The sequence below is a fragment of the Dermacentor albipictus genome, chromosome 2, assembly GCF_038994185.2.
Source record: "Dermacentor albipictus isolate Rhodes 1998 colony chromosome 2, USDA_Dalb.pri_finalv2, whole genome shotgun sequence".
Lineage (NCBI taxonomy): Eukaryota > Metazoa > Arthropoda > Arachnida > Ixodida > Ixodidae > Dermacentor > Dermacentor albipictus.
Window position 1 is genome coordinate 40,455,088 of NC_091822.1, and position 22,130 is coordinate 40,477,217.

The 22,130-nt window shown below is 44.3% G+C and overlaps 1 protein-coding gene across 1 annotated transcript in view; it reads right to left on the reverse strand.

Moving 5' to 3' along the window:
• Window positions 1-22,130, reverse strand: part of LOC139055694 (focadhesin) — a 307,088-nt gene that overhangs the window by 214,165 nt on the left and 70,793 nt on the right. The window contains exons 10-14 of the mRNA XM_070533225.1: window positions 21,359-21,526; window positions 17,581-17,685; window positions 14,146-14,360; window positions 5,301-5,427; window positions 100-137 (exon numbers count right to left, since the gene is read on the reverse strand). Of these exons, the coding sequence (XP_070389326.1) occupies window positions 100-137; window positions 5,301-5,427; window positions 14,146-14,360; window positions 17,581-17,685; window positions 21,359-21,526 (653 nt within the window). The remainder of the gene's footprint in view (window positions 1-99; window positions 138-5,300; window positions 5,428-14,145; window positions 14,361-17,580; window positions 17,686-21,358; window positions 21,527-22,130) is intronic.

Here is a 22,130-nt window from a genome sequence, read left to right on the forward strand (position 1 = left end):
CAAGCATGTCCCTATCAGTGTACTTGGGTTTGGCTGTATTTATCATGAGCACAGACAGTAGAAGAGGGACAGGTTGTCACAGTTGAAAGGAGGACATACCGGTTGTCTTTCCACAGTTGCACATTTCTCACATCACCCTGCAGAGCAACAAGCACATGCTAAGGCCACATGTGGTATGAAAAAGAGGTAAAACCCCTTTCCAAAGATGCTGCAGTGCCATTTTAGTCGTAATGAAATGCAAGCGCCTGCATTACACCTGCTCTCACCTCATCTTCAAGAGTTCCAAACAACAATTGCATGCACTTCTGCCTCTACCACTGCACAATTATTTTGACTGTAAATAATTTTCCTAGCTCTTCACAGTACTGCATTCAAGAAGAGGTAAATAAAGATACAGTTGAACCTCAATATAACCAGCACGAATATGATAAATTATTCCAAATAGCACAAATTGGACAGAAACATAAAAGGCACACATTTCTAAAACCTGAATTCCCTTCTTGTGCTTTTGCCCCCTCTTCTTTTGCTGGTCATTGAAAATGCCCAAAAATTAATGACTCTGTAGCTGGCACCAGCAGTTACGATTGGACACACTTTGGTCCAAAAATAGGATTTTCAATCATTCATTTTTGTTCCTGGCACTCTTCCACATCTAACTGCAAACTTATGCTAAAATTTTCATCGAAAGAAACAAATGCAGCATTGCAGCCCCTTCAAAACATCGCCCAACCTGTTCTGATCACCTGCCATTTCAGAACTATGACTGCACCCGCCACCATTTTTTCTTCAAGAGCTTGCGATATTGTCACGTGCTACAGAAGGTCTTTATGACATGAAGTACTGCACTGGCAGAGACAAGCGCTAGCTGAGAAAATGGCCACCCCAAAAACAACTTCTCCTTTCTTTGCCTGAATGCTGGCTCGTGCTCGCCACACCTGGTGACCTGATGGCAATATATTTTATTTACTATCAGCGGGACATGAATGGATCATGCATAAAATAGGGAAGCGTTCTAGTTATCTGAAAGTCAAAAGTAATGCAGCGTGCTGGGCATTTTGCAAAGATCTTGTCATTGTAGCTGCGGCATAGGCCACATGCACGTTACGAGCTACGAAGATACGTTTTTATATTGCTTTGGCCAAAAAAGTGTGAAGTTCGAAATGTAGAACACCATATTCACAAACCATTATCAGCAACAACGTAAATGAAGCGTCGATGAACTGCAACCGCCGACTCTTAGCAACTTTGCAGGGCAGGGACATGCCGTGCTGCATGCACACCGACTCAGGCCATGTGAATATCGCTGGCAGCGTTAGAGTGGCTGTCCATTCGAATTCATCCAAGTAGTATGCTTAACGTAGTGAACGCAGTGCCGCACGGAGAACTACGCAAGAACGAGAGTTTTGCTGCTGTAGCTTCCAAGATTGCGCGCGGTGAACTTCGTGCTATCGTGCCGCCATCATTGCCTCCGTGATTGGAAGCCAAGGCTGCAGCATGCTGTACTGCTTCGCCCTGTAGCACACTGGAGACATGCCTTAAAAGCCCCGTTGCACTACCATGGCTGAAAGCGAGTGACTTTCCTCTCAGCTTCTGGAACCTGCGCATGGCACTCGCTTATCTCGAATTTCCGTCATAGTCGGACTGGAGCGAGCGAGGGGGCACTGCCATGCGTCCAATTTGATCGCACTTCCATGCTTCAGAACTTCGTGTGCACCCTCCTTGTATAGACACCAGTTTTTAAGCGTTCATTGCAACAGTACGGCGCTTTAGAAAATGTTCATTACATCTGGACACAGTTTCGATAAGCAGGGTTGGAAAATGGTAAATGCTGTGAAATGCGGTCGTTATAACCGATAAAACATTATATCTGGGATGGTTATAAGTGGGTTCTACCGTATAACACATGAAAAAATTGGCAATGAAAATACCAGCATAACAACATAACAACCAGCATAACAACCGTATTTATTCGAATCTAGGCCGATAGTTTTTTTTTTTCAAATAATCATATTCCAAACTCTACGGTCAGCTTACATTCGAGGATTTTAAAAAATGCGCCAGTTTTTTATTGAAACTGCTAAATATGGTGCATAGCTAGTGCCATCTAGAAAAGTCAGTATCGCAGCCGCTACTAGCCGTGCCGGTAGCCAACCGTAAACAAGCGAGATCGCCATTTTGACCTGTGTCATGTCGGTCGTATCGGTGTGCAGCGTAGTGTCATCGCGATGGCACCAAGCAGGAGATGCCACTACAGTGCCGCTTTCAAGCGATAAGTTGTGATAGCCGCAGAGGCATCGTCGAACCTTCAAGCCGGGCAGGACTTCCGCGTCAGCAAGAAAAGCGTCCGTCGTTGCAGAAGACAACGACCGCAGCTTTTTGCATGCGCCGTAACGAGGATGGCATATAGCGGACCAAAGAAAGGCCGTCACCACGAAGTGGAGACAGTTTTTGTCGACTTTGTTCGGACGCAGAGAGAAGCTGCCATTCCAGTGACAACAGAAGTGCTCCAAGCGAAAGCTAGCGAACATTCGAGGGAGCGAGGCCTAACGCCAAAGGATTTCAAAGCCAGCTAGGGCTGGCTTCAGAAATTCGTGAAGTGCTTCCGTTTCAACCTCCGACGTCGCACTTCAATCACCCAGAAGCTGCCAAGCGATCTTGAAGAAAAGCCAATAGCTTTTCAGCGCTATGTGCTGCGAAAGAGAGAAGCGGCAGGCTACAACTCTGGGCAAATCGGCAACGCCGACCAGACGGCTGTGTATTTTGATATGTCAGTGGCATACACCGTGAATGAAAAGTGTGCCAAGGAGGTGAAGGTGTGCTCTGCGGGCTACGAGAAGCAGCGCACAACTGTGATGCTGTGCTGCACAGCTGATGGACATAAACTCCCTCCTTATATGATATTTAAACGGAAGACACTGCCTGCTTGAGAACTTTCCCAAGAAATGTCATTGTGCGGGCAAATGACAATGGGTGGATGACAGTTGCGATGGTGGAAGAGTGGGTTAAAATTGTGTGGCGACGGCATCCAGGAGCCCTTTTGACAAAGAGCTCGTTCCTTGTCGTCGACTCTTACCGTGGGCACTTGACCGACAACGTGAAGGCTGTGCTCGCCCAAGCGAACATGGACCTCGCTGTCATACCAGGCGGCACGACAGGCCAGTTGCAGCCACTTGATGTCTGCATCAACAAACCTTTCAAGGATTGTCTGCGGAAATATTACACGGACTGGCTGACCGACGAAGACCACATGCTAACGGCAACGGGCCGCATCAAACGTGCATCACTATCGCAGCTGGCAGGCTGGGTAGCTGCAGCGTGGGACGACATCCCAGGTACTTTGATTGTGTGCGCCTTTAAAAAATGCAGCATATCTATTGCGCTTGACGGTACCGAAGATAGTGCACTGTTTGAAGGTGACAGTGACAAGGAACACAGGAACAAGTCTAGCAGCAACGACAACGTTGAATGAGCTCTGCACGTTCAGATTCAATAAATACTGTTTGCATTTTGTGAATGCTGTCCTCACGTTTTTTTTTCGGCCTACATTTGAGGTAATATATCCTTTTTTTTTTCCGTTGGCTTCGGACTTTAGGGAGTCGGCTTAGAATCTGGGTCGGCCTAGATTCAAGTAAATACGGTACATGAAGCGGAAAGAATAAAAGACAGTAAAGGAGTATGTTGTATCTGAATGAAGCATAAAATACTACACTTGAACCCCTCTAATACGTTTTGCACTGGACCACAAGAAAAAACACAATACCCAGGAAATGTATCGAGTAAACATGATGTTAAAGTCACACAAATGTGCTGTTAAATATGAACACAATGACACTCCGTACGGCCCAGCCTCCAAAGGATTCACAGTCACCAACTGGTATCACAGAAGGGCAGCGTAGTGTTTGTCTCCTCCTCATTCTGGTCCCGTCGTTTATGCGCTGTTTGAATTTTTATGGTATCACAGGCTTGACAAGGACTTCCTAAAAGTTCAAAATATATGATTTCGCAGACAATGAGTGACTTATTTCGAAACTGGCCGAAAATAAGTGTGCTGTATTCTTTGGAAGGTATCTTTCCAGGATACCTTTCGCATGATTTCGCATTGTTTCCAATTACTAGTACTAGATGCATCAGCATCTATAGGCAAAGGCTTTCTTGGCACAGTGCCAAGCACGTTGTCTTATCACAGAGCCAGGTAGTAAGAATACTATAATTGAAAGTGATCGTCCGGAAATATGGCCTGGCTATGTCAATGTGTTGCTGCTCACACATACGTTTGCCTGTGACCTGGTCAGTCCGTATTTCGACCATTGTCATGCTGTCACAACAGATAGACGAAAGTACAATCAATGCATGCACCAAATCTTCATCAGCTGGCAACGTAACCGAAGTCAACCAATTTGCGCAAGAGAAATGACCACATGTTTCTAGCAAATCACTGTCTGGCGCGTCCCTCATGTAATCGCCACCCTCATTGCTGCTGGCACCAAGGGTGGAGTTTGCACCACTTGAAACTGCTTTGAGAAGTCACCCGGGATCATGACACTATTCAACACGCAAATGAAAAACACTGGACGAACTGGATGCACGGAACTCAGACAAAAATTAGCAAATACTGCGCCACCTTTCAAAACTTGACGGCTTGGCTCAGCTTGGCTTAACGTGCAGTTTTTTTCTTTTTTCAGTTTTGAGGAGGTGCTGATAGATTATGGGGTTTTACGTGCCAAAACCACGATTTGATTGTGAGGCAAACTGTAGTGGAGAACTCTGGAATAATTTGGGCCTCCAGGGGTTCTTTAACTTGCACCCAAATCTAAATACACGAGTGTTTTCAGATTTTGTCCCCATCGAAATGTGGCCCTAGTGGCCTGCATTCGATCCTGCGATCTCGTGCTTAGCAGTCCATCACCATAGCCACTAAGCAACCACGGTGGGTTTTGAGAAGCTGGCGACATGGTTGACAATGTAGTAAAACCAAAATACAGCTATTTTTTCTCATTTCTGCGGCCACATTGGCATGCGGTCGTGCAGGCGGAGTCCTATTACCAGGCGGCGCACTGTAAGGCGTCCAAAATTTCCAAAATTTTCACCAAGACCAAACCCACCAATTCTTACACATCAAAAGCGCACGTTGACGTTTTTCTTTTATATCTTTTACGTTATAGACAGTACAATTGATATTTTGTTATTACGCACCAAAGTCACAGAGTATTATGCAGGAACGTTGCAAGAAATACAAGGTATCAAAAAGTAAAAATGTGAAGCAGAGTGCAACTAAGAAATAAAAATAGTTACACACTTACCTCGGTTGCACAGAGCTGCTGGAGGCAACGCAGTGCCAGCACCACTGCTGCCCCCTGACGGTCGGTACAACAACTGGCCACCAAGGACACCAGGTGTTTCAGCAAGTCGCCCCCACGCTCAGAGGCACTGCACCATTACACAGCACACCGAGGCTTGTCAACAAAATGCCAAGGATATGTAGCGACTGGCACTTAATCTGGTACAGGAAGAGCTGTGGTGCTTCAGAAAGCTGCCGCATAGTATTGACACGTGTACTTATTTATCCTTTTCTCAGGGACTGACTGCATTTTACCCGCTAACAGCTTAAGGTTCTCGCTCAGCAAAAGACGCGCCTGCATGATTTCAAACTTACTCGAATGTTATCATTGGTTCTATCTGTTGTGCCTGTTCTCGCCAAACCAGTTTGTATGTACGACACAAATTATATAGTAGTTTCTGGAAGGCACAGGGGCACCAGCAATTATGCTGGCACCTTCGATGAGTCACGTATAAAAGTCGACGCACTTCACCCACTGAGCAGATTTTCGATGATCACAGACAGTGCTCGCCGCTATCGTTGCGATTGACCGTCACTTGTTTTTCTGGGCACAAGTTGGCCCAATAAAAAGTTAGCTTCGTGATTCACAGTTTTGCTACTGTGTTCTTCCTCGTCACTATAACATGACAGTGCGATCCTTAAACATTTTCTCAATTTTGTGCATCCCGATTGCACAACCCGACAATTGCTGACCGACCTCGTGCCCCACTCATACGCCAAGTGGAGGAGGCCAGGAAGAAAGGAAAACTGGAATCCTCTGAGTACAGTCAATGTTTGCTGAAAGAAGTCACATCAAAACGAAAATATCTGTTATATCTGATGTTTATCATAAGCATATATTCATTACACACTGATACTGGAAAGATACAGTTTAGATTTACTTGGTTATATCCAATACTAATTCATTAAATTTAAAGGTGTGTGAATACCAAATGTACGAATACCAAATAGTAGATTTTGAATTGAATATTGCATTGAATCAAGAAAAAAATCCATATATCGAATCAAGTATTGAATACAAGAAAAATTTTCACAAAATCTAATGCTTATAAATTATGGTCAAGAAAATATGGTGCTGCACATGCTCAGAAATCTCCTAGCATTGCATAAGAAGAATGCAGCAGGCTATCAGTAAATTGGCTACACAGAAATTAACATACACATTACAGTCTACCCTTATTAAAGGGTACACTAAATTAGTATGCCAGCACAGATTACCGCTCACTTCTAGTACACGAGGGTCTAGAAAATATTCTTTTGTCAACAGAATGTCTGTGGGATAGGATAAAGAGCTTCTTGTTTCCTATGAAACTAATGAATTAGAGTAAAAAGCAGGGCTTGGGCTAGGTGGTACATCACATCGGAGCAACAGTGCAAACTTAAGACCGGGACAGAGGAGGCAAGGCAACACAAGTGTAAACGTTCAATAAATGTTTATTTGAAGTGACAGATACCTATATACATACATGAACAGTGACAGTGAGTGCACATGTCACAGAGCCAAGGTCGCAAAACTATCTAAAATCGGCACAAAGAAGTGCTACTTCTTTTCCAGTTAACCCGGCAAATGGTATGCCGACACATGTGCACAGCCCGTCTATCATATCGGCCTCAATTTTCTTTTACCAGCTTTTCTTTATTCTTGACTATCACATCAGCCTCCTGAAAATAAGCTATGCGACATGCGCACACACTGTCATTCATGCATGTATATATAGGTAAGTACCACTTTAAATAAACATTTGTGGAAAGTTAGCGTTTGTGTTGTCTTGCCTCCTCTGTCCCTGTCTCAAGTTTGCACTATTGCTCCAACAAATTAGTGACATTCTGTTGTACTGAATACCAATGAGGTTATCAGTTTATTAGTGGACCTGTGTTTCATGGCAATCTTTTATTTATTGCATAGAAAGTTCTGCTTTCCAGTTCATTCTTGTTTTCCAGAAATACAGAAGGGCTGTCCCAACTCTACGGCAGGTAGGTTATCGTAAGGGTGGCGATATGGGCCTGTTGGCTAGTCATCATGGAATGGTATCTGGATAGCACAGCAAAACACAGGTATGAGAAGAAACAAAGATGAAGACAAGCGCTAACTATTAAAATTAAATTTATTTCCAGGATCAGTCGTACTTATACACCAAAAAAACATGTGCACAGCAATGTCAACCTTGAACATACATAGATCACAGCATGAAAACAATCTAAAACCAGTACATCAAGAAAATGTCAAGAAAACCTAAATCATACATTGCAAATGCAGTCAGCTTTCATGACATGTCCAAACAATCTACCTCTTTTGGATAATGATAGTGACAGTTCGGATATTTCAAAAACGTCTTTAACAAATCATGCCCACACCTAATAAGAACCAGTTTCCAGCAGCAGTCTAAGCGTCTTAAATAGGATGGTTATTCCAATCATGTGTTGGTGTCGGTGGCGGAAAGGCTGCTCAAACAGGAACGCCTGAGAAAACGCCCCCGTGAGAATGCGAGTGCTAGTGGTTGTGACCAGGTGAAAACCACCGTGATTCCGTACATACACTACGTTTCGCATAGCCTGAAAAAGATAGGAAGTTAAGGTAACGTGCAGGTTGTTGTTTCAGCTCCAAATAAGCTAAGCCCCTTGTGTAAAACCACTAACCCAATGAGGACAAAAAAAGCCGGTGAGTGATAAGAATCACAAAGATCAGCCCATCAGATGTGCTGTAGGCGTAATTTATCATATTTCGCTGTGATGCAGTAAACGCTATAAAGGCCAAACTGGAAGATGCATCAATGAGCACTTCAGAGAGCACAGAAATAAGTCTCAAAGTGTATCAGGTGATGGTTTTCTTGCTCTTCATTGCAAAACGTGTACATGTCGCCCTCTTCTAAAAAACACTGCTATTATGGCCAGGGAAAAGCATGAGTGTGTAAGATTAATAATATAAACAGAGCACATCCTCTCGGCCGCTGACCAATGCATCAGCAAACTGTCACTACCATAGTATGCACGAGGTAGATTATTTGCACATGTCATGAAAGCAGACAGCATTTGCAATGTATCATTTAGGTTTTCTTGGTGTTTGCTTGATGTGCCAGTTTTAGATTGTTTTCATGCCGTGATGTCATGTTTTCTTTTTTTTGTATAACTACAACCGATCCCAGAAATAAATTTTGTTGTTGATAGTTCGCGCTTGTTTTCATCCTCATTTCTTATGTCTCTGTTTTGCTGCGCTATCTACATACCATTCCATGGTTATCATAAGGCCAATCTGCACGATAGATGTAAGGACCCCGCATCACATGATTCGATCACCGCTCCATGCATAGCCGGCACCGACAGTAAAGAGCAGGCACTGTCTGCAACGGTTCATTGTTAGGTTTGGCTTGATTCGCTATCGGGGATCGATTCAGAAATCTGGAGGGTCACGGTGGTCACAACAAGTTCGCATGATGGTTGCTCGCATGATGACGCTCGCATAAAGAAGACATGCAAGCATACAGAAAAAATAAAAACGAAAGCGTCAATGGAATGAGAGGCTGAAGACTGCGGATGACGGCGCATTGCCCAAATGGCTAGCGCGCAGAAAAAATTACAGGGTTTCAAGATCCCTCTGAAGAGGTGAACGGCGAAAGCCTACTCTTCCGCCTCTTACCATTCGCCTCTTTCTCATTGCCTCTTCTTTTTCTCTTCTCTCTTAGTCTTTACTGCTCACTACTAAGCACCTTTAGTCATTTGTAATCAATTGTGGTCATTACAAGCCGTCACTGGACATGTTGGTCATACGCTAGTCACTAATTACAAGTCATTTCAGTCACCATTAGTCATTACTCGTCATTACTAAGCAATTTGGTGATTTCTAATTAATTCTAGTCATTACAAAATGTCATTAGACATATTGATCATTTCACAGTCATTACTAGTCATTTCAGTCATTATTAGTCATTACTGCTCACTAGTAAGAATGCCTGGTAATTTGTAATCAATTGTGGTCGTTACAAGCCGTCGTTAGACATATTGGCATTTCATAGTCACTAATAGCCATTTCAGTCATTACTACTAAGTGCTAGACATTTAATTATAGTCATTTCTAATAAATTGTAGTCATTAAAAGCCATTGTTAGACATATTGGTCATTTTGGAGTCATTAGTAGTCATTACAAGTCATTAGTAGTCATTATTAGTCATTACTAGTCATTATTAACCTCTACCAATTTCTATTATTATGACATTATCATTCACTAACTGTCACTATCAATCATTTTTCATTCTTTATTCTGTCTTTTCTCTGTCTTCATATGGCATGATGACGCTTCGGTGGACACTCCAATGGTCAGGTCTGCTGACACAAACTTCACCATGAGCCTAGAAAGGCTTTCGCCTCAAAATGGCCAGAATCGCCTGTTGCGTCCGAAGCGGCATTCTACTGACACCGTTGATTCTACTGGGTCTAGCTGCAGGCTGATGTCATCAGATCATCAGCCGGCGTGTCCAGCGGCATTCTATACTGCGTTGATACGGCATACTATTCAGTATTCAGTGGGCGAGTCAGCTGAGCGCGCGAGAAGTGCAGCGATCGTGTCTGAAGAAGTGTCTGGTGTCACAGTGGGCAACGGAGTGGAAATTCAAGCTGCTCGTCGCAAAAGCTTTGGAAGTCTCAAAGGGAGCATCTAGACGGTAGTGCTACTGAGGACAGACTTTAAAAATGGCACAAGCCAGCAGCAGACCTTGCATAGCACACTGGGATGCTGCAGAGCGAAGTGTAGTTACACGACCATAATTAATTTAGGCCCTTCAATAATTATTCCATGGATGTTTTTTACTTTACCATTGTGTAAGTTTGTTTGGCTTTGGAAAGGCTACTTTACTATACAAATTTTTGCATTCATTAAGCTTGTAGACCAACGGAACCATCACACGAAGTGGTAAATGTAGCTTCTCATGCTGGTTTAGGGGCAGTACATGGCTTTAAAACAAGCTTTTCGCTGTTTCCTGAGAGGGCACAGTCACATATTTAGTATGGCCATTCTCATGACGACTATAGCTACAAAATGATGTCATTAATATTGCTGTAGTTGCATTCTAGCAAAAGTTACAGCGTCTAAACTTCAAATGCGTTTTTCTCGGTTTGATGTTTTTACAATCTGCACTCAGCCTTACACAGCTTTTCTCTACGATATTCAGAGACAATAACAAGTTTGGTATCAGTACATTCATACCGAAATGATCTAGGTGATGATGCTGTTTATGTTACTCTAGCACTATTTTGCAAATTACTATAAAAATAACGAGTGAAAATAAGAAAAAATATTTACAATAAATGTTGGTCTGCTTTCTTACCTTTAGAATGCTTTCAAACCAATAAAGATAGATCACACCCTAGAGCAAGTCTTTGGCATTAGCATCAAGCACTTACTTTTTGTGTTTAGCAATGCGAAATTTCCAAAAAGCCTCGTAAGAAGTACCCATTTAAGTTTATTTTCAGATTTCATTCATTTCTAAACCAGAGTAGCTATCGAAATACCAATTACAGATTTGAAATCAGCATGAAAAAGTGATTGAAAAAGTGGTGTTTAGTTCAGTTTGAACCAGAAATAAAGAAAAACATTTTAGAACCCACATCCCTCCTTAATCAAGACTCATTGAGCTTTACATCTGTTCATTCTTTCAGTTTTTATGTCATTATGTAACTGCCTTTTACAATGTGCATGAGTCAGTAGCTTCGTTCGAGAACTGATCTGTGGTGAGCTGCCACTACTGCCAGATTCACAGGGGAGGCCTAGAGGCCTGGCATCTGTTGTTTACGTAACTTAAAAATTCACACAGGAACTTCTCCGGGCATTGTCTAAGTATGCGTAAGCTTTGTGCCCCTTGCTCACCTCTACGCAACCCGGTGTCATTATCAATGCTATGAAACTTGATCCGGATAGTACAAACGACAGCACTGCAGCAACCCGAACTGGTGCAGATGGCGGCACAAGGTGTATTGATAATGCAAGAAAAGTACTGTAGGTGACTGCACCAGATGCACTGATGATGTTCCGATCACTATAAGCCGTTATCGTTCTTTAGCACCTTATCCATCCACGTCGAACCATTATGAACAGTGATCAAACATGCTCCAGCGGCGGCTGTGTATATGGCACGAATGCGCGGACCATATCTTGAAGGCCATCTGTGGTGCAGACAGAGATGTCCGGCTGCTGATAACTCCATGCACTAAGTTTTCGCAGCTTCGCATTGATGAGATACAGATGGGCTGATATCTTGCAAGCGATCTGCAAAAACGGCAGGCTGCGGCTTGTGCTTAGAGCTTCGTAACAATCGTCTTACAAGACGTGAGGACAGAGGCACAGACGGACGGATATTTTTCTTGTTGGGTAAGTATAGAAATGATTACGCATTTAATACTACAATGAAATCTCATTACTATGAATGCCACATTAACAAACCTTTCAGTAATCCCCAGCTGACTTCTTATGGTTTAAATGTAAAAATGTTTCAGCAATTCTTTAGAATACTGCACTTTACGGAATAACAATCGTTATTCAGTTTCCATGTCATGTTAATGCCTCAGAACTATGAACTAATATTCTGAAATCTGGGAATTCTTAGATTTCCGTGTCTTTCACAGCAGCTGAAACAGTAGGCTAGCAGATGACAAGGCATAGTGAGCAGACGCCGTGGCGCACGGGTTCGGAAAACCTGAGAGGCGCTCAATGAAAAAAATGCGGGGAGAATTCTTTTAAATCGGTGAAGACACAATGGGTGTTGCGAGTGCCTGCTCTGCCCAGGCAAGTGTCGCCAAGCAATGAAGGCGCATCTCTTCCTTCTTTCGCCTTTCTTTCTGCACACGCGTCTTTCTTTTTCACTTCTTTCTGCAGCCGTACTATGCTACACCCGTGGAGAAATGTAACCTTCGTACTCGCGGGGATGCCATGCGGTCGCACTTTACACTTTCCGGACGGTGCCCTTTATGCGCGCTTGTACTTTGGAATAGTTGAGGTGTCCGCCTGGAGTGAGACAGTTGCAGTGTCCATGGTAAGGAATGTGAAAAGAAACAAACAAGGAACAGTGCGCTTTGGAGGTGACATGGAGCTTCTTTTTTGTCAGTAGTTTTCTCATTGTCAGAGTCTGCTTTGCGCACATTGCTCTTACTATATGGTGCTTCGGTGGTGCGTGGCAGTGGAATCTATTTAAAACAGCAACAGCGCAGGCCAAGAGCAAACAGTGATTTTTTCGTGAATGGCTCAAATTGTGACAACTTATGAACTGAGGTGTTGATGGGCGGAAGAGTTAATTTTGGAGCTTTCACTATAATGACCTTTCAGAATAACGAATGACTTTAGGTGGTCCCGCGTGATTTGTTATATCGAAACTTGACTGTACATAAACTACTGGAATTACTTGACACCTGACTATGCACCTTTGAGTAGCCAATTCTCGCGCAATTCTTGCGTGTTTATACACAAGCGCAGTAGTCCTGCTAACTGTGTATAAACCGCCTAGATTAGGCATATGTTCCTCATTTAGAAATACTAGAAGCGTGATCCACACAACTGTCAGCACGGTTGTCGAGAATGCTAGAATGATGTGTGCTCAGCTGTATGGACACTGTCTCCTGATAAAACCTGGTTAGAAATAACCTACATCTGAGCATGCGCCACCACATTGATGGAACTGCAGTGATCTTTTTGTCTTGCCAGTTACCATGGCTTCAACAGCGAAAATACCCTGTGATCACCACGGAACAACAACAGAGATAACACATCTCGGAGAATGTTCTCCTGAAAGTTTTGTTACATGTTACCTTTGCCACAGGGCTCGCTGGCTATGGCCCTGCGGTGCCTTTGCTGGCAATCACAGATCCATGATAGGCCACAAGAAAAAAATAATTGAGCCAGCTTCATCAGTCTGGCTGCATGTTCAGATGTAAGTTATCCCAAAACCAGGTGTTATCAGTAGAGAGTGCCATTGCAGCCCAAAGAATGGCATAGCATTCAAGTGTTCCAGACAAGCGTTCTTATGGTTGTACATGCCTGTCAGCCCTATGTGGAATTCAAATGAGAAAGTCTGTCATAAAAATTTCTGCTACTTATACTTCAGTAGTTACTCAAGTTGTGTCCTCAAACTCCTTATAAAGAGTGCTCTAGCCACACAGGGACTCCTATCATGATTTTATGTACTTAAGGCACATTTTTATTGAAAGTGACCACCCCATCACTGTATCACATACAGTGGCTTCATGTGTAGAAATGCTGCATGTTACAATTCTGACATTCTTCTTTATGTCTACATTTAGGAAAGCTCTTACATTGTTATGTGATGTTCATATTTGTCTTTGTAGAAGACTTAGAAGCACAAGAGATTTGTTTCTTTTCGAAGTATTGCCAGCATTACCAATTAGGCCAACATCAAGCTCTGAAGTAAGGTATGTGACCGGGCTAGTTGGTGTTGATCCATGATGTTTGACAGCGTGAACGTAGACAAAGGGCACCATCATTTGTCTACTTTTGAGCTGTCAAACATCATGGATCAAGCTATGGCAAGCCCCATCATGCTTTCAATACTGAGAGCTCCTAAAGTGCTAGGACAATGAAGTCATGCCTAATTAGAAAAACAAAACAGCCACAAAATATCCTGCATGCACATTTCAACACAGTTGCTGGTGGCCTGGGTTCTTACAGCAACAATGGCTTGGTCACAAGCGGTCTGACTTGCTGAAGCTAAATTCTCAAATGACTACTCCCACGCTTTTGGTAATGCACTGAAAATACAAACAACCTGTCCTCTGTGATCCCCAACTGTATTTTTTCTCTGGTGGTCACCTGTGCTGCAGGAGGGTATCAATGGCTTGTGCCTTGGCCAGAGCCAGGCTGTCATCAGCCTTGTCAGGTGAATCGCCCAGTAGTTGCAGCAGCAGGGGGAGGGCCTGGGGTTGCCTCACGCACAGGGCGGCCAGACTGGGCAGGAACATAGATGCCAGCACGGGGTGGTGTCCCGACAGGGCACGCACGCCACTCCACAGGGGGCCCAGGGCGTACTGCATTTATGCCCACCAATAGGGTGGTGTCGGCCAGCACCAAGAGGCCAGCGTACCGATCTGGCATACCGATCTGGCAGCACACCGATTTCGGCAAACAGGACAGAGCAGAGTTTCATGCTAGTTGGTTACTAAGCTCAAATACATTGCACTGCACGATAAGGATGGCACACAACAAGGGACCACGAGATCTAACCTCAAACTACCAACTGAAGGATCCTTGACAATTTGAGAATGCAATGGCAAGCGCACTCGAGGTACTACAGCGCAGCTTAGAGTGCCTAGAAAAGGAAAATTCAAGCACCTTCTTCCTCACCGTGTTTCGATCCAGCGTTGTTTAATTATAAACGAAGAACTATTTGCTTGGCCAGTAAAAAAGAACCTCGTGAACCTTCATTAGAAGGACACCACAAGCCTTACATATTTCACTTGATTTTGACCCTCCCGCAGCGAATTATGATGTCTTCAATACATCCCATATTACTAATGAATAACGCTTTGGCTTCTTTCTGGCTGCAGCCATACAGCCCATAATGCATATTTCAATAAAATATTTGGGATGAGCAGCCTGTCTCAGTTTGCCAAACAGATTCGTCATGTATATTCCTCAAGCAACAAACACCAGTAAATTGCTCAAGTAAGTTGAACGTGTAGCACGGAAAAGGGAATGTATATTGGTGCATTCCTTTTCGTATTCTGCAAACAGCTGTAAGCCTCAATTAGCTTTACTTCAAATTACTGCCATTTAAAATAAAGACGAGAAGAACTGCCTAATCTTGAGAAGCAGTTAAAGAAGCAAGTGGTGCTGGTAGAATCTAAACTGCAGTGTTAAGTGCTTGTGTTACTGCTGAGCGTTTCTGTGAAGAAATGCTAAAATTCGATATTATATCATGAACTACTCATCATCAGCAAACCTGTTTTAGCGGATTAAAATCAAGGCAACTGTTGCAGAACTCATACATAGCCACCATTTCTGACATACTTGTCACACCGCAGCTGGTATGATGTCCCCATAACTGGATTTTTATATGCTATGTTTTTGCGGTTGTCGAGTGACTCAAGAAAAACCCACAATGGGCTGGTCTGTGCTCCTTCGGTGGGCACTGTAGCGTTGCTTTTGAGAACTGTATTGTCGTCTAAGAAATAAGCTCTTTGAATACATTTTAATGAACAAAGACGTCTTAAAGATATATTTCAGACGACCGCCATAAGTATACAAGCAGAGGGAACGAGAGCGAACGAAAACACTGCAGAAGGCGCCCCGGGCACCGCCCGAGCTGCAGCAGACAACAGGCGCAAGTCCATGCCCTGACGTCACGTGAGTGGCGCTCGCAGTGCCCCTCTAGTTCATTCTAAGGGTTAATATCGATTATAACAATGAAAAGCTGCTGCACCATCAACTTTTGTATGTTTTCTATGGAGAAATAGCCCGCTTACTACAATGTCCCCATGCCACATTATCGGTTATAACAATGAAGTCTGGCTGCTGAGTGTCCATGCCGAAAGGTAATGGAATGCGAAATCCTTGAAAAGAAAAAGTGAGATGCGAGCCGCTGTACGAGCTGCTGTAACTGCTGCTCCGCACTTCTCTCTATAAAAGATGCACGGCAGGCTCACACGCATCTCTGCTGTCACCTTTCCACTCCTCTAAACACGAATGGACCGCCCAAACTGTGCTGACAATGCTGCCCTCAGATTGCTCACTGGGCCCTCATTCTGCGCGGATTAAGTTGCTGGTGCTTGCCTTTGTTCATCGCATCAAAGTTGTTCCTGGCCATGTAGCCTCTCAGCCTTGTTTGACTCGCCGCCGAAACAGAACATAGCTGATCCGCCCGCTGATCATCGGCAATGCACAAAGTTGCCGGGAAGAAGAAAGCACACTGCTATAGATTTGGAAATAAAGTGCAACTGACGGGGTGATTGTCGCAAACATGCTTGCATCGGATAGCGACAGTGACGGCCACGATGGCAGCACTGATGCGGTAGGGCAGGCTGCCTCAACAATGTCCCCACGGGAGGTCCTGTAGATGATTCAGTCCCTCATGGGCTTGTTCTCGCGAGGGACCTTCCGCTTCACTATGTGGAGCATCTGGATGCCTCGGAGAAGGATGTCGGCAAGCATCACGTAAAGCAAGCAAGGCTGACGGACCTGTGGTTTTTTTGTGCAAGCCAGAGAGGTACGTGGCGAGATGCTTGTGGCGATCTCATCATTTCTTCTGGATTTCTCAAACTAAGATGCTGCCCCGGCAACCTTCCAGCATTTTTTAAAAAGCGCCCTTTCGGGCCACCAAAGCGATGCCTTGGCAGAGTTCGTATGTCACTTGCTGCCCGTGACCCCTGTTTGCAGTTGTTAGAGCAGTGCCATTCTTGAACACAGACAGCCGCGGCTTTTTAACAACACGCGATCGCAGCGTGCAGGAAGCAGAGTTAAATACTTAAATGAGTTAACACAATCAGAAGCCAGGTGGTGAAAGGTGGTGGGGAGAAGAACTGGCCTCCCTGCCATCATAGTTTTCTTGGAACAGCTATGCCATCCCCCATTTTGATTTCTTTTTTTCATGCAACCCGGTTATAACAATTATTGGTTATAACAATGGAATTTTCATGGTACTTGAATATTGTTATAAGTGGGTTCGACTGTACATGCAAAAATACCGTAAGTGCTTCGAGTACTAACCAGCTCCAGTTTTGCAATTGCAAGTACTAATGTAAATTAATGCACTGTAATGTAATTCATTAAAAAGTTATTTAGCACATTTTACTTCATCAGTTAGTGATTGTCACAGATTTATAGACGTCCATGGCTACTGGTAACATATTGCTCTAAAAAGAAGGCGTTAGAGTCAAACTTAGGCATGACAAAGTCACCTCTGTTACAAAAATGCCTTCTTTATATCCTACTACATGCAGCACATACTTGTCACATGCCGGTACTGACAAGACATAGTTTGTTTACTTCATTAGACTGAAATGAATTCTAGGGTTTGACGAAACTTGTCTCGTCGGGGGTTGGTCATGGCACCAACCAAAGAAAAAAAGAAACAAACAACATGAGCCTTACGGGAGCCAGGACGTCACTTGTTTCTTTTATACTGTTATTACTTTGGTCGGTCTTCATTATTCTGTGCTTCGTTATATCTGGTAATTAGTTATGCATATGTTTCTTCCACTGAGGTTTGATTGCATGGCCTTTCCCTGTGACAGCCAACATGCGGCCCACCTTGTGGTCGGCTGTGTCGGCGAGCGAGCGCAGTACCAGGGCCAGTGTGGCTGGACAGCGGCTGCGGCCCAGCACGTACAGCAGCAGTGGCAGCACGCTCGGGCCCTGCAATGGGGTCACACACGGCCGTCTGCAACACACAGGCCAGCATAGCATCACCAGTGAAACGCCATTGCAGCTTTCTGCTATGAATTAACTGCCCCATTGTTGAACAATGCGGCATCTTGCACTCGCTGCGATTCACATGATCTGGCAGACTTGGTTCCTGATTTACTTCAACCTGAAATGTTCTGTTATCGACAATGGTCTTACTGTGCTTTATTTGGAAAGTGACGTTGATCTCCAAGACTAGCTGCGATGGTCAGAGGCCTAGACGGGTTATGCTTAGTGACACGTCCAATGTTCTTGCTATGAAGGAGCCATGTCATAGTAGCAGAAGCACTAGTGCCCTCTTCTTTTTCACATTGTTAAACAAACCCAGCATGTACACCATCTTTTTTTTCTTTTTAAGTCTCAGTTGCAACGGAGTACAAAAACCTTTGCAACATTTCAGTACTCAATGGCCCAGTAATTTACTCAGCTTATTCACTGCATGTCATTGGCTTGCTACTGTAGAAATAATAGGTTACTAGCAACAATTTTTATAAATTTAAAGCTAGGGGTGTGCAAATACCAAATAGATTTCAAATCAAACATAGAACCAAGTCAAGAAAGAAAAGCCAAATATAAAATCCAATATCACAAAGTATGCTGCTTACGAATTTGGGGCAAAAAAAACTCCCAGAATAATACAATACTCCCTAATACAAAATTTGAGTGCAGCTCTAAACGTGTTTTCATTTGGCAGTGTATTGGCTGGTATGGACAATCAGTTTTATATGGCACGTTGAAAACAGCGAAATGTGGCTCCGCTGTCTCCCTTATCTGGAGATCGCGAGAGCCACCACGTGGGGCCAGCACGTGGGCGACCAAGGCGTGATTCAGAAGCCGCCGCCGACAAACTTCCCAGACGACGTGCACTACTCTGGTGCCATCTCACAGCCACCGTCATCACACTATGCTTTTCTTTTCACGCTTTCACCATGCCCTAGGCCACTTTGGTTCAGCTGCACCCTCCTCTCTGCTTTCCTCCACGTGCCTCTTCTCTCTTGCCCCCTTTTTTTTAATCCCCCCCTCCTGTACGCCGCATTCGCTCTCGTCTTTTGCTGTGCTCGTTCGCTCGGTTACACTGGGAATGCCGACACTCGCCGCAGGAACGGGTGCCAAAGAGCTGTGCTCTAAAAACACAATGCTCAGGAATCTCCTAGCATTGCAAACAAGAATGTAGCAAGTTATCAGTAATTTAGAACACAGAAATCAATATATACAGTACAGTCTAGTTTTATTAAAGGGAACCACAAATTAATACACCAACATTGACTATAGCTCAGTTCTAATATTTTTCTAGTATTCCAATATATCTTTATCAGCAAAGTGTTTTTTTTTAACCCTGAAGCTAAAGAACTAGTGATGCTATGTTGTACTGAATACCAATGAGATTCTCTGTTTATTAGTGGACCTGTGTTTTATGGCGATGTTTTATTGCATAGAAAGTGTTGCTTTTCAGTTTTCCTCCAAGATACAGAAGAGCTTCCTCATCATTATGGCAGGCAAGTTATTGTAAGGTCAATCTGTGCGACAGACGAAAGTGTGCACTGCACATTACATGACAAGACCACCACTCCCAGTGTAGCCATCATTGGTGCTGTACAGGTCGACCATGGTGGGCACTGACGTTATAGCAGACAGCTTTTCATTTCCAGGTTCAGCGTGACTTGCCACCTGTCGAAGATTATGAAATTGGAAAGGCCACGCTAAGACTGCACGACCCCCTCGCCACCCGACCCCCCACTTCTCTTTCTCTCTCCTAGTCTATCTAGTACCATCTGTGCAAATGAATGCAGCCGGGTGGTCAGCACACTTGTTACGTGACACTTTCATGGCCACCATGTAAATTGTAGTCTTGTGACAGGTTGTTCGAAGCTACACAAAGAGATTGATGTGCCTCTATGAACAGCATCGGGAATGAGAGGCTGCCGTCCGGTGTCACAAAGATTGTGGCCACGAGCAACTTAATTCCCAACGAGTACACTCGTGTTCGTTTGTAAGGCGGTATGCCTGCTTTCCGAGTGCTGCGCAACTGCTGCGAATAGATCTGTGTCAATTCAGCACCATACTGCAACTTCAGTCACCGACGCGCAACAAAGCAGCGCCAGGTGATAATTAGGCCTCATGGCCTAGGCAGCGCAGCCATGACAAAAATTCACCACTGGCTGATCTGTCGTCACAGATTGTTGCCGCTAACATCTTTGTACGGGTGGCTCATTGCGAGATCACACGCATGGGTTAGACTATTGGCTGTGTTGAAGCGGCCTTAAGTTCATCACCTTTTATCCAATGCAATCCCCATGCTTTCCGGTAGCTAATCGGCCCCATCTTCGTGCATGCTATCACGCTTTCCAAAATATACGCAGCTTTCTTTGCCGTTCCCTCTGTCCACATCATGTTAGTGTTCCGATTCGTCCTGTCGACCTGGGCGAACTTTGTACTGATCAACAGAGAAAGCCCCAGACAAGGCATGGCTGTTCTGCAAATTGCAGAGTTTGGGCACTGTGTGTTCAATCCCCGCATCAGGCCGACGTAGGGGAGTGCACACATAATAGAGGCTGAAGCACTCGCAGAGACAAAGTCCGCATCAACCAGGGTGTGCTCGGCACTCAACCTCATCCACGCAGTGTGCTCGGAACTTCTTTTGCGTCGACAACAACGAAGTGAGGAGCACAACTGCATGACATCGAGCTATAGGCACTCCGCGGTACATGCAGTGTGCGGCATTGCGTGGGTCTCTACACCACATATATTGATTATTCAAAAAATCAAAGTTAGTCGATCTACGAGTCTAATTATTCAAATGTTCGATATTTGATTCAATTTGGTGATATTCAAGTATTCCCACACCCCTATCAAAAAGGAACCGCTAAAGACTAAATGTACGGCTAACAAGCACCAGATATTTCACATGTGACAAGATCTCGTAATGGCACCAAGCGATGAGTTGCAGTTGTTACATATATGAGCTAGCAGAGTCCATGCACTAGAAAGCACTTTTTTTATGCACCAAGCCCTTTCTAAGTATGTGGCTCTCGGCAAATGAAGCTGCACTGCAGCAGTCAGGCAGAACCGAGTTGGCAATATTATTTTCGTGGTTCAATTCCATCCACTATGCACCCTAAAAGCACTGCCACAGAATCTTGCATACCCTTGAGAACATGAACAGCCAGAAAACTGGAAGCAAAACAATGATGCCCATGTTCCCATGCTTGTTGATTCTGTGGTTGTTAGGAATTCTTCACACAAATTTGCATGCGAGGCAGAACCTGACAATCTACGGTACTTTACCTTAACAATAAGAAAACACTATTCTGTTATGCTGCCTTTGTGTGGCACAGCTGTCTAAAAACATGAGTTAGTGGTCACAGCAGTTCTGTGCAATGCCATGGTTCAATCTCTGACAGCCTTATTTTAGATAAAGAGACAAATGACAGTGACGGCTTGCCAGGTCAAGGGGATTGGTCAGCAAGCCTTATCTTAGCCTAATCTTACAACTGTCCTTGTAGTTTAAGTAAAAGCAACTGTGTGGTGTAATTAACAAAATTATGTGAAAAGGATCCAAAACATTGTAGAAGTATCATCAATTGTGACCGCAGGTGCCAGTTTGAGCCAAATGTGGCAGACCCACCAACTGAGTGGACACGTTGACCTCCTTTCGGAGTGCGTCCAGAGCTAGCTGCGCCTCGCTCGGTGTCCTGCTGCCCACCAGTGCGGAGGAGGCCACCAGCAGGCCCAGCAGGGCCCCATTGCGGCCAGGCAGCACAGCGCGTAGGCCACGCCAACGCTCCAGGCACACCTGCACACAGAGCATGTCAACGGTATGCTCCTCTTCAGGCACGGCAATGAGGAGTGTAATATCTGCATGCATTACATACCACTTCATTTTAAACCTGGCTGAAAAAATTGATAATATTCAGCCATTACCTGAAGCGTACATAATTGAACTGTCCCCCCAAGCTTCATCACAGCCCCACATCACAATGGGGGAATAGCCTCCAGTAATCCAAACACATAAAGAGACAAGCAGTGCTTAATTTCAATGAGAGCTGACACCTACACCTTAAAAAAGCAAAAGAAATCTTGAAATGCCACACTGCAATGATGCATGCTGTGGTGCATTCAGAAGACTACTTTTTAATGTTAGCTTAACGTATTGGAACACAGTAGACTTCCATTAATTTAGCTCCATTTAATTCCACCTTTCAGTTAATTCAATTCCAACCCAAGATCCTGGCTGTCGCCCATGCATTTATATGGGCTCAAACTTTCATTATTCCTAATAACGGCCCTTGCCATGTGATTCCAACTTGACTAGTCAGCATGCACGCACCTGACCCCTATGGTGACCCCAACAGCGACTCTTTCAGTGGCAGCATCCGTCTTGGCGGAGCTTAGGAGAC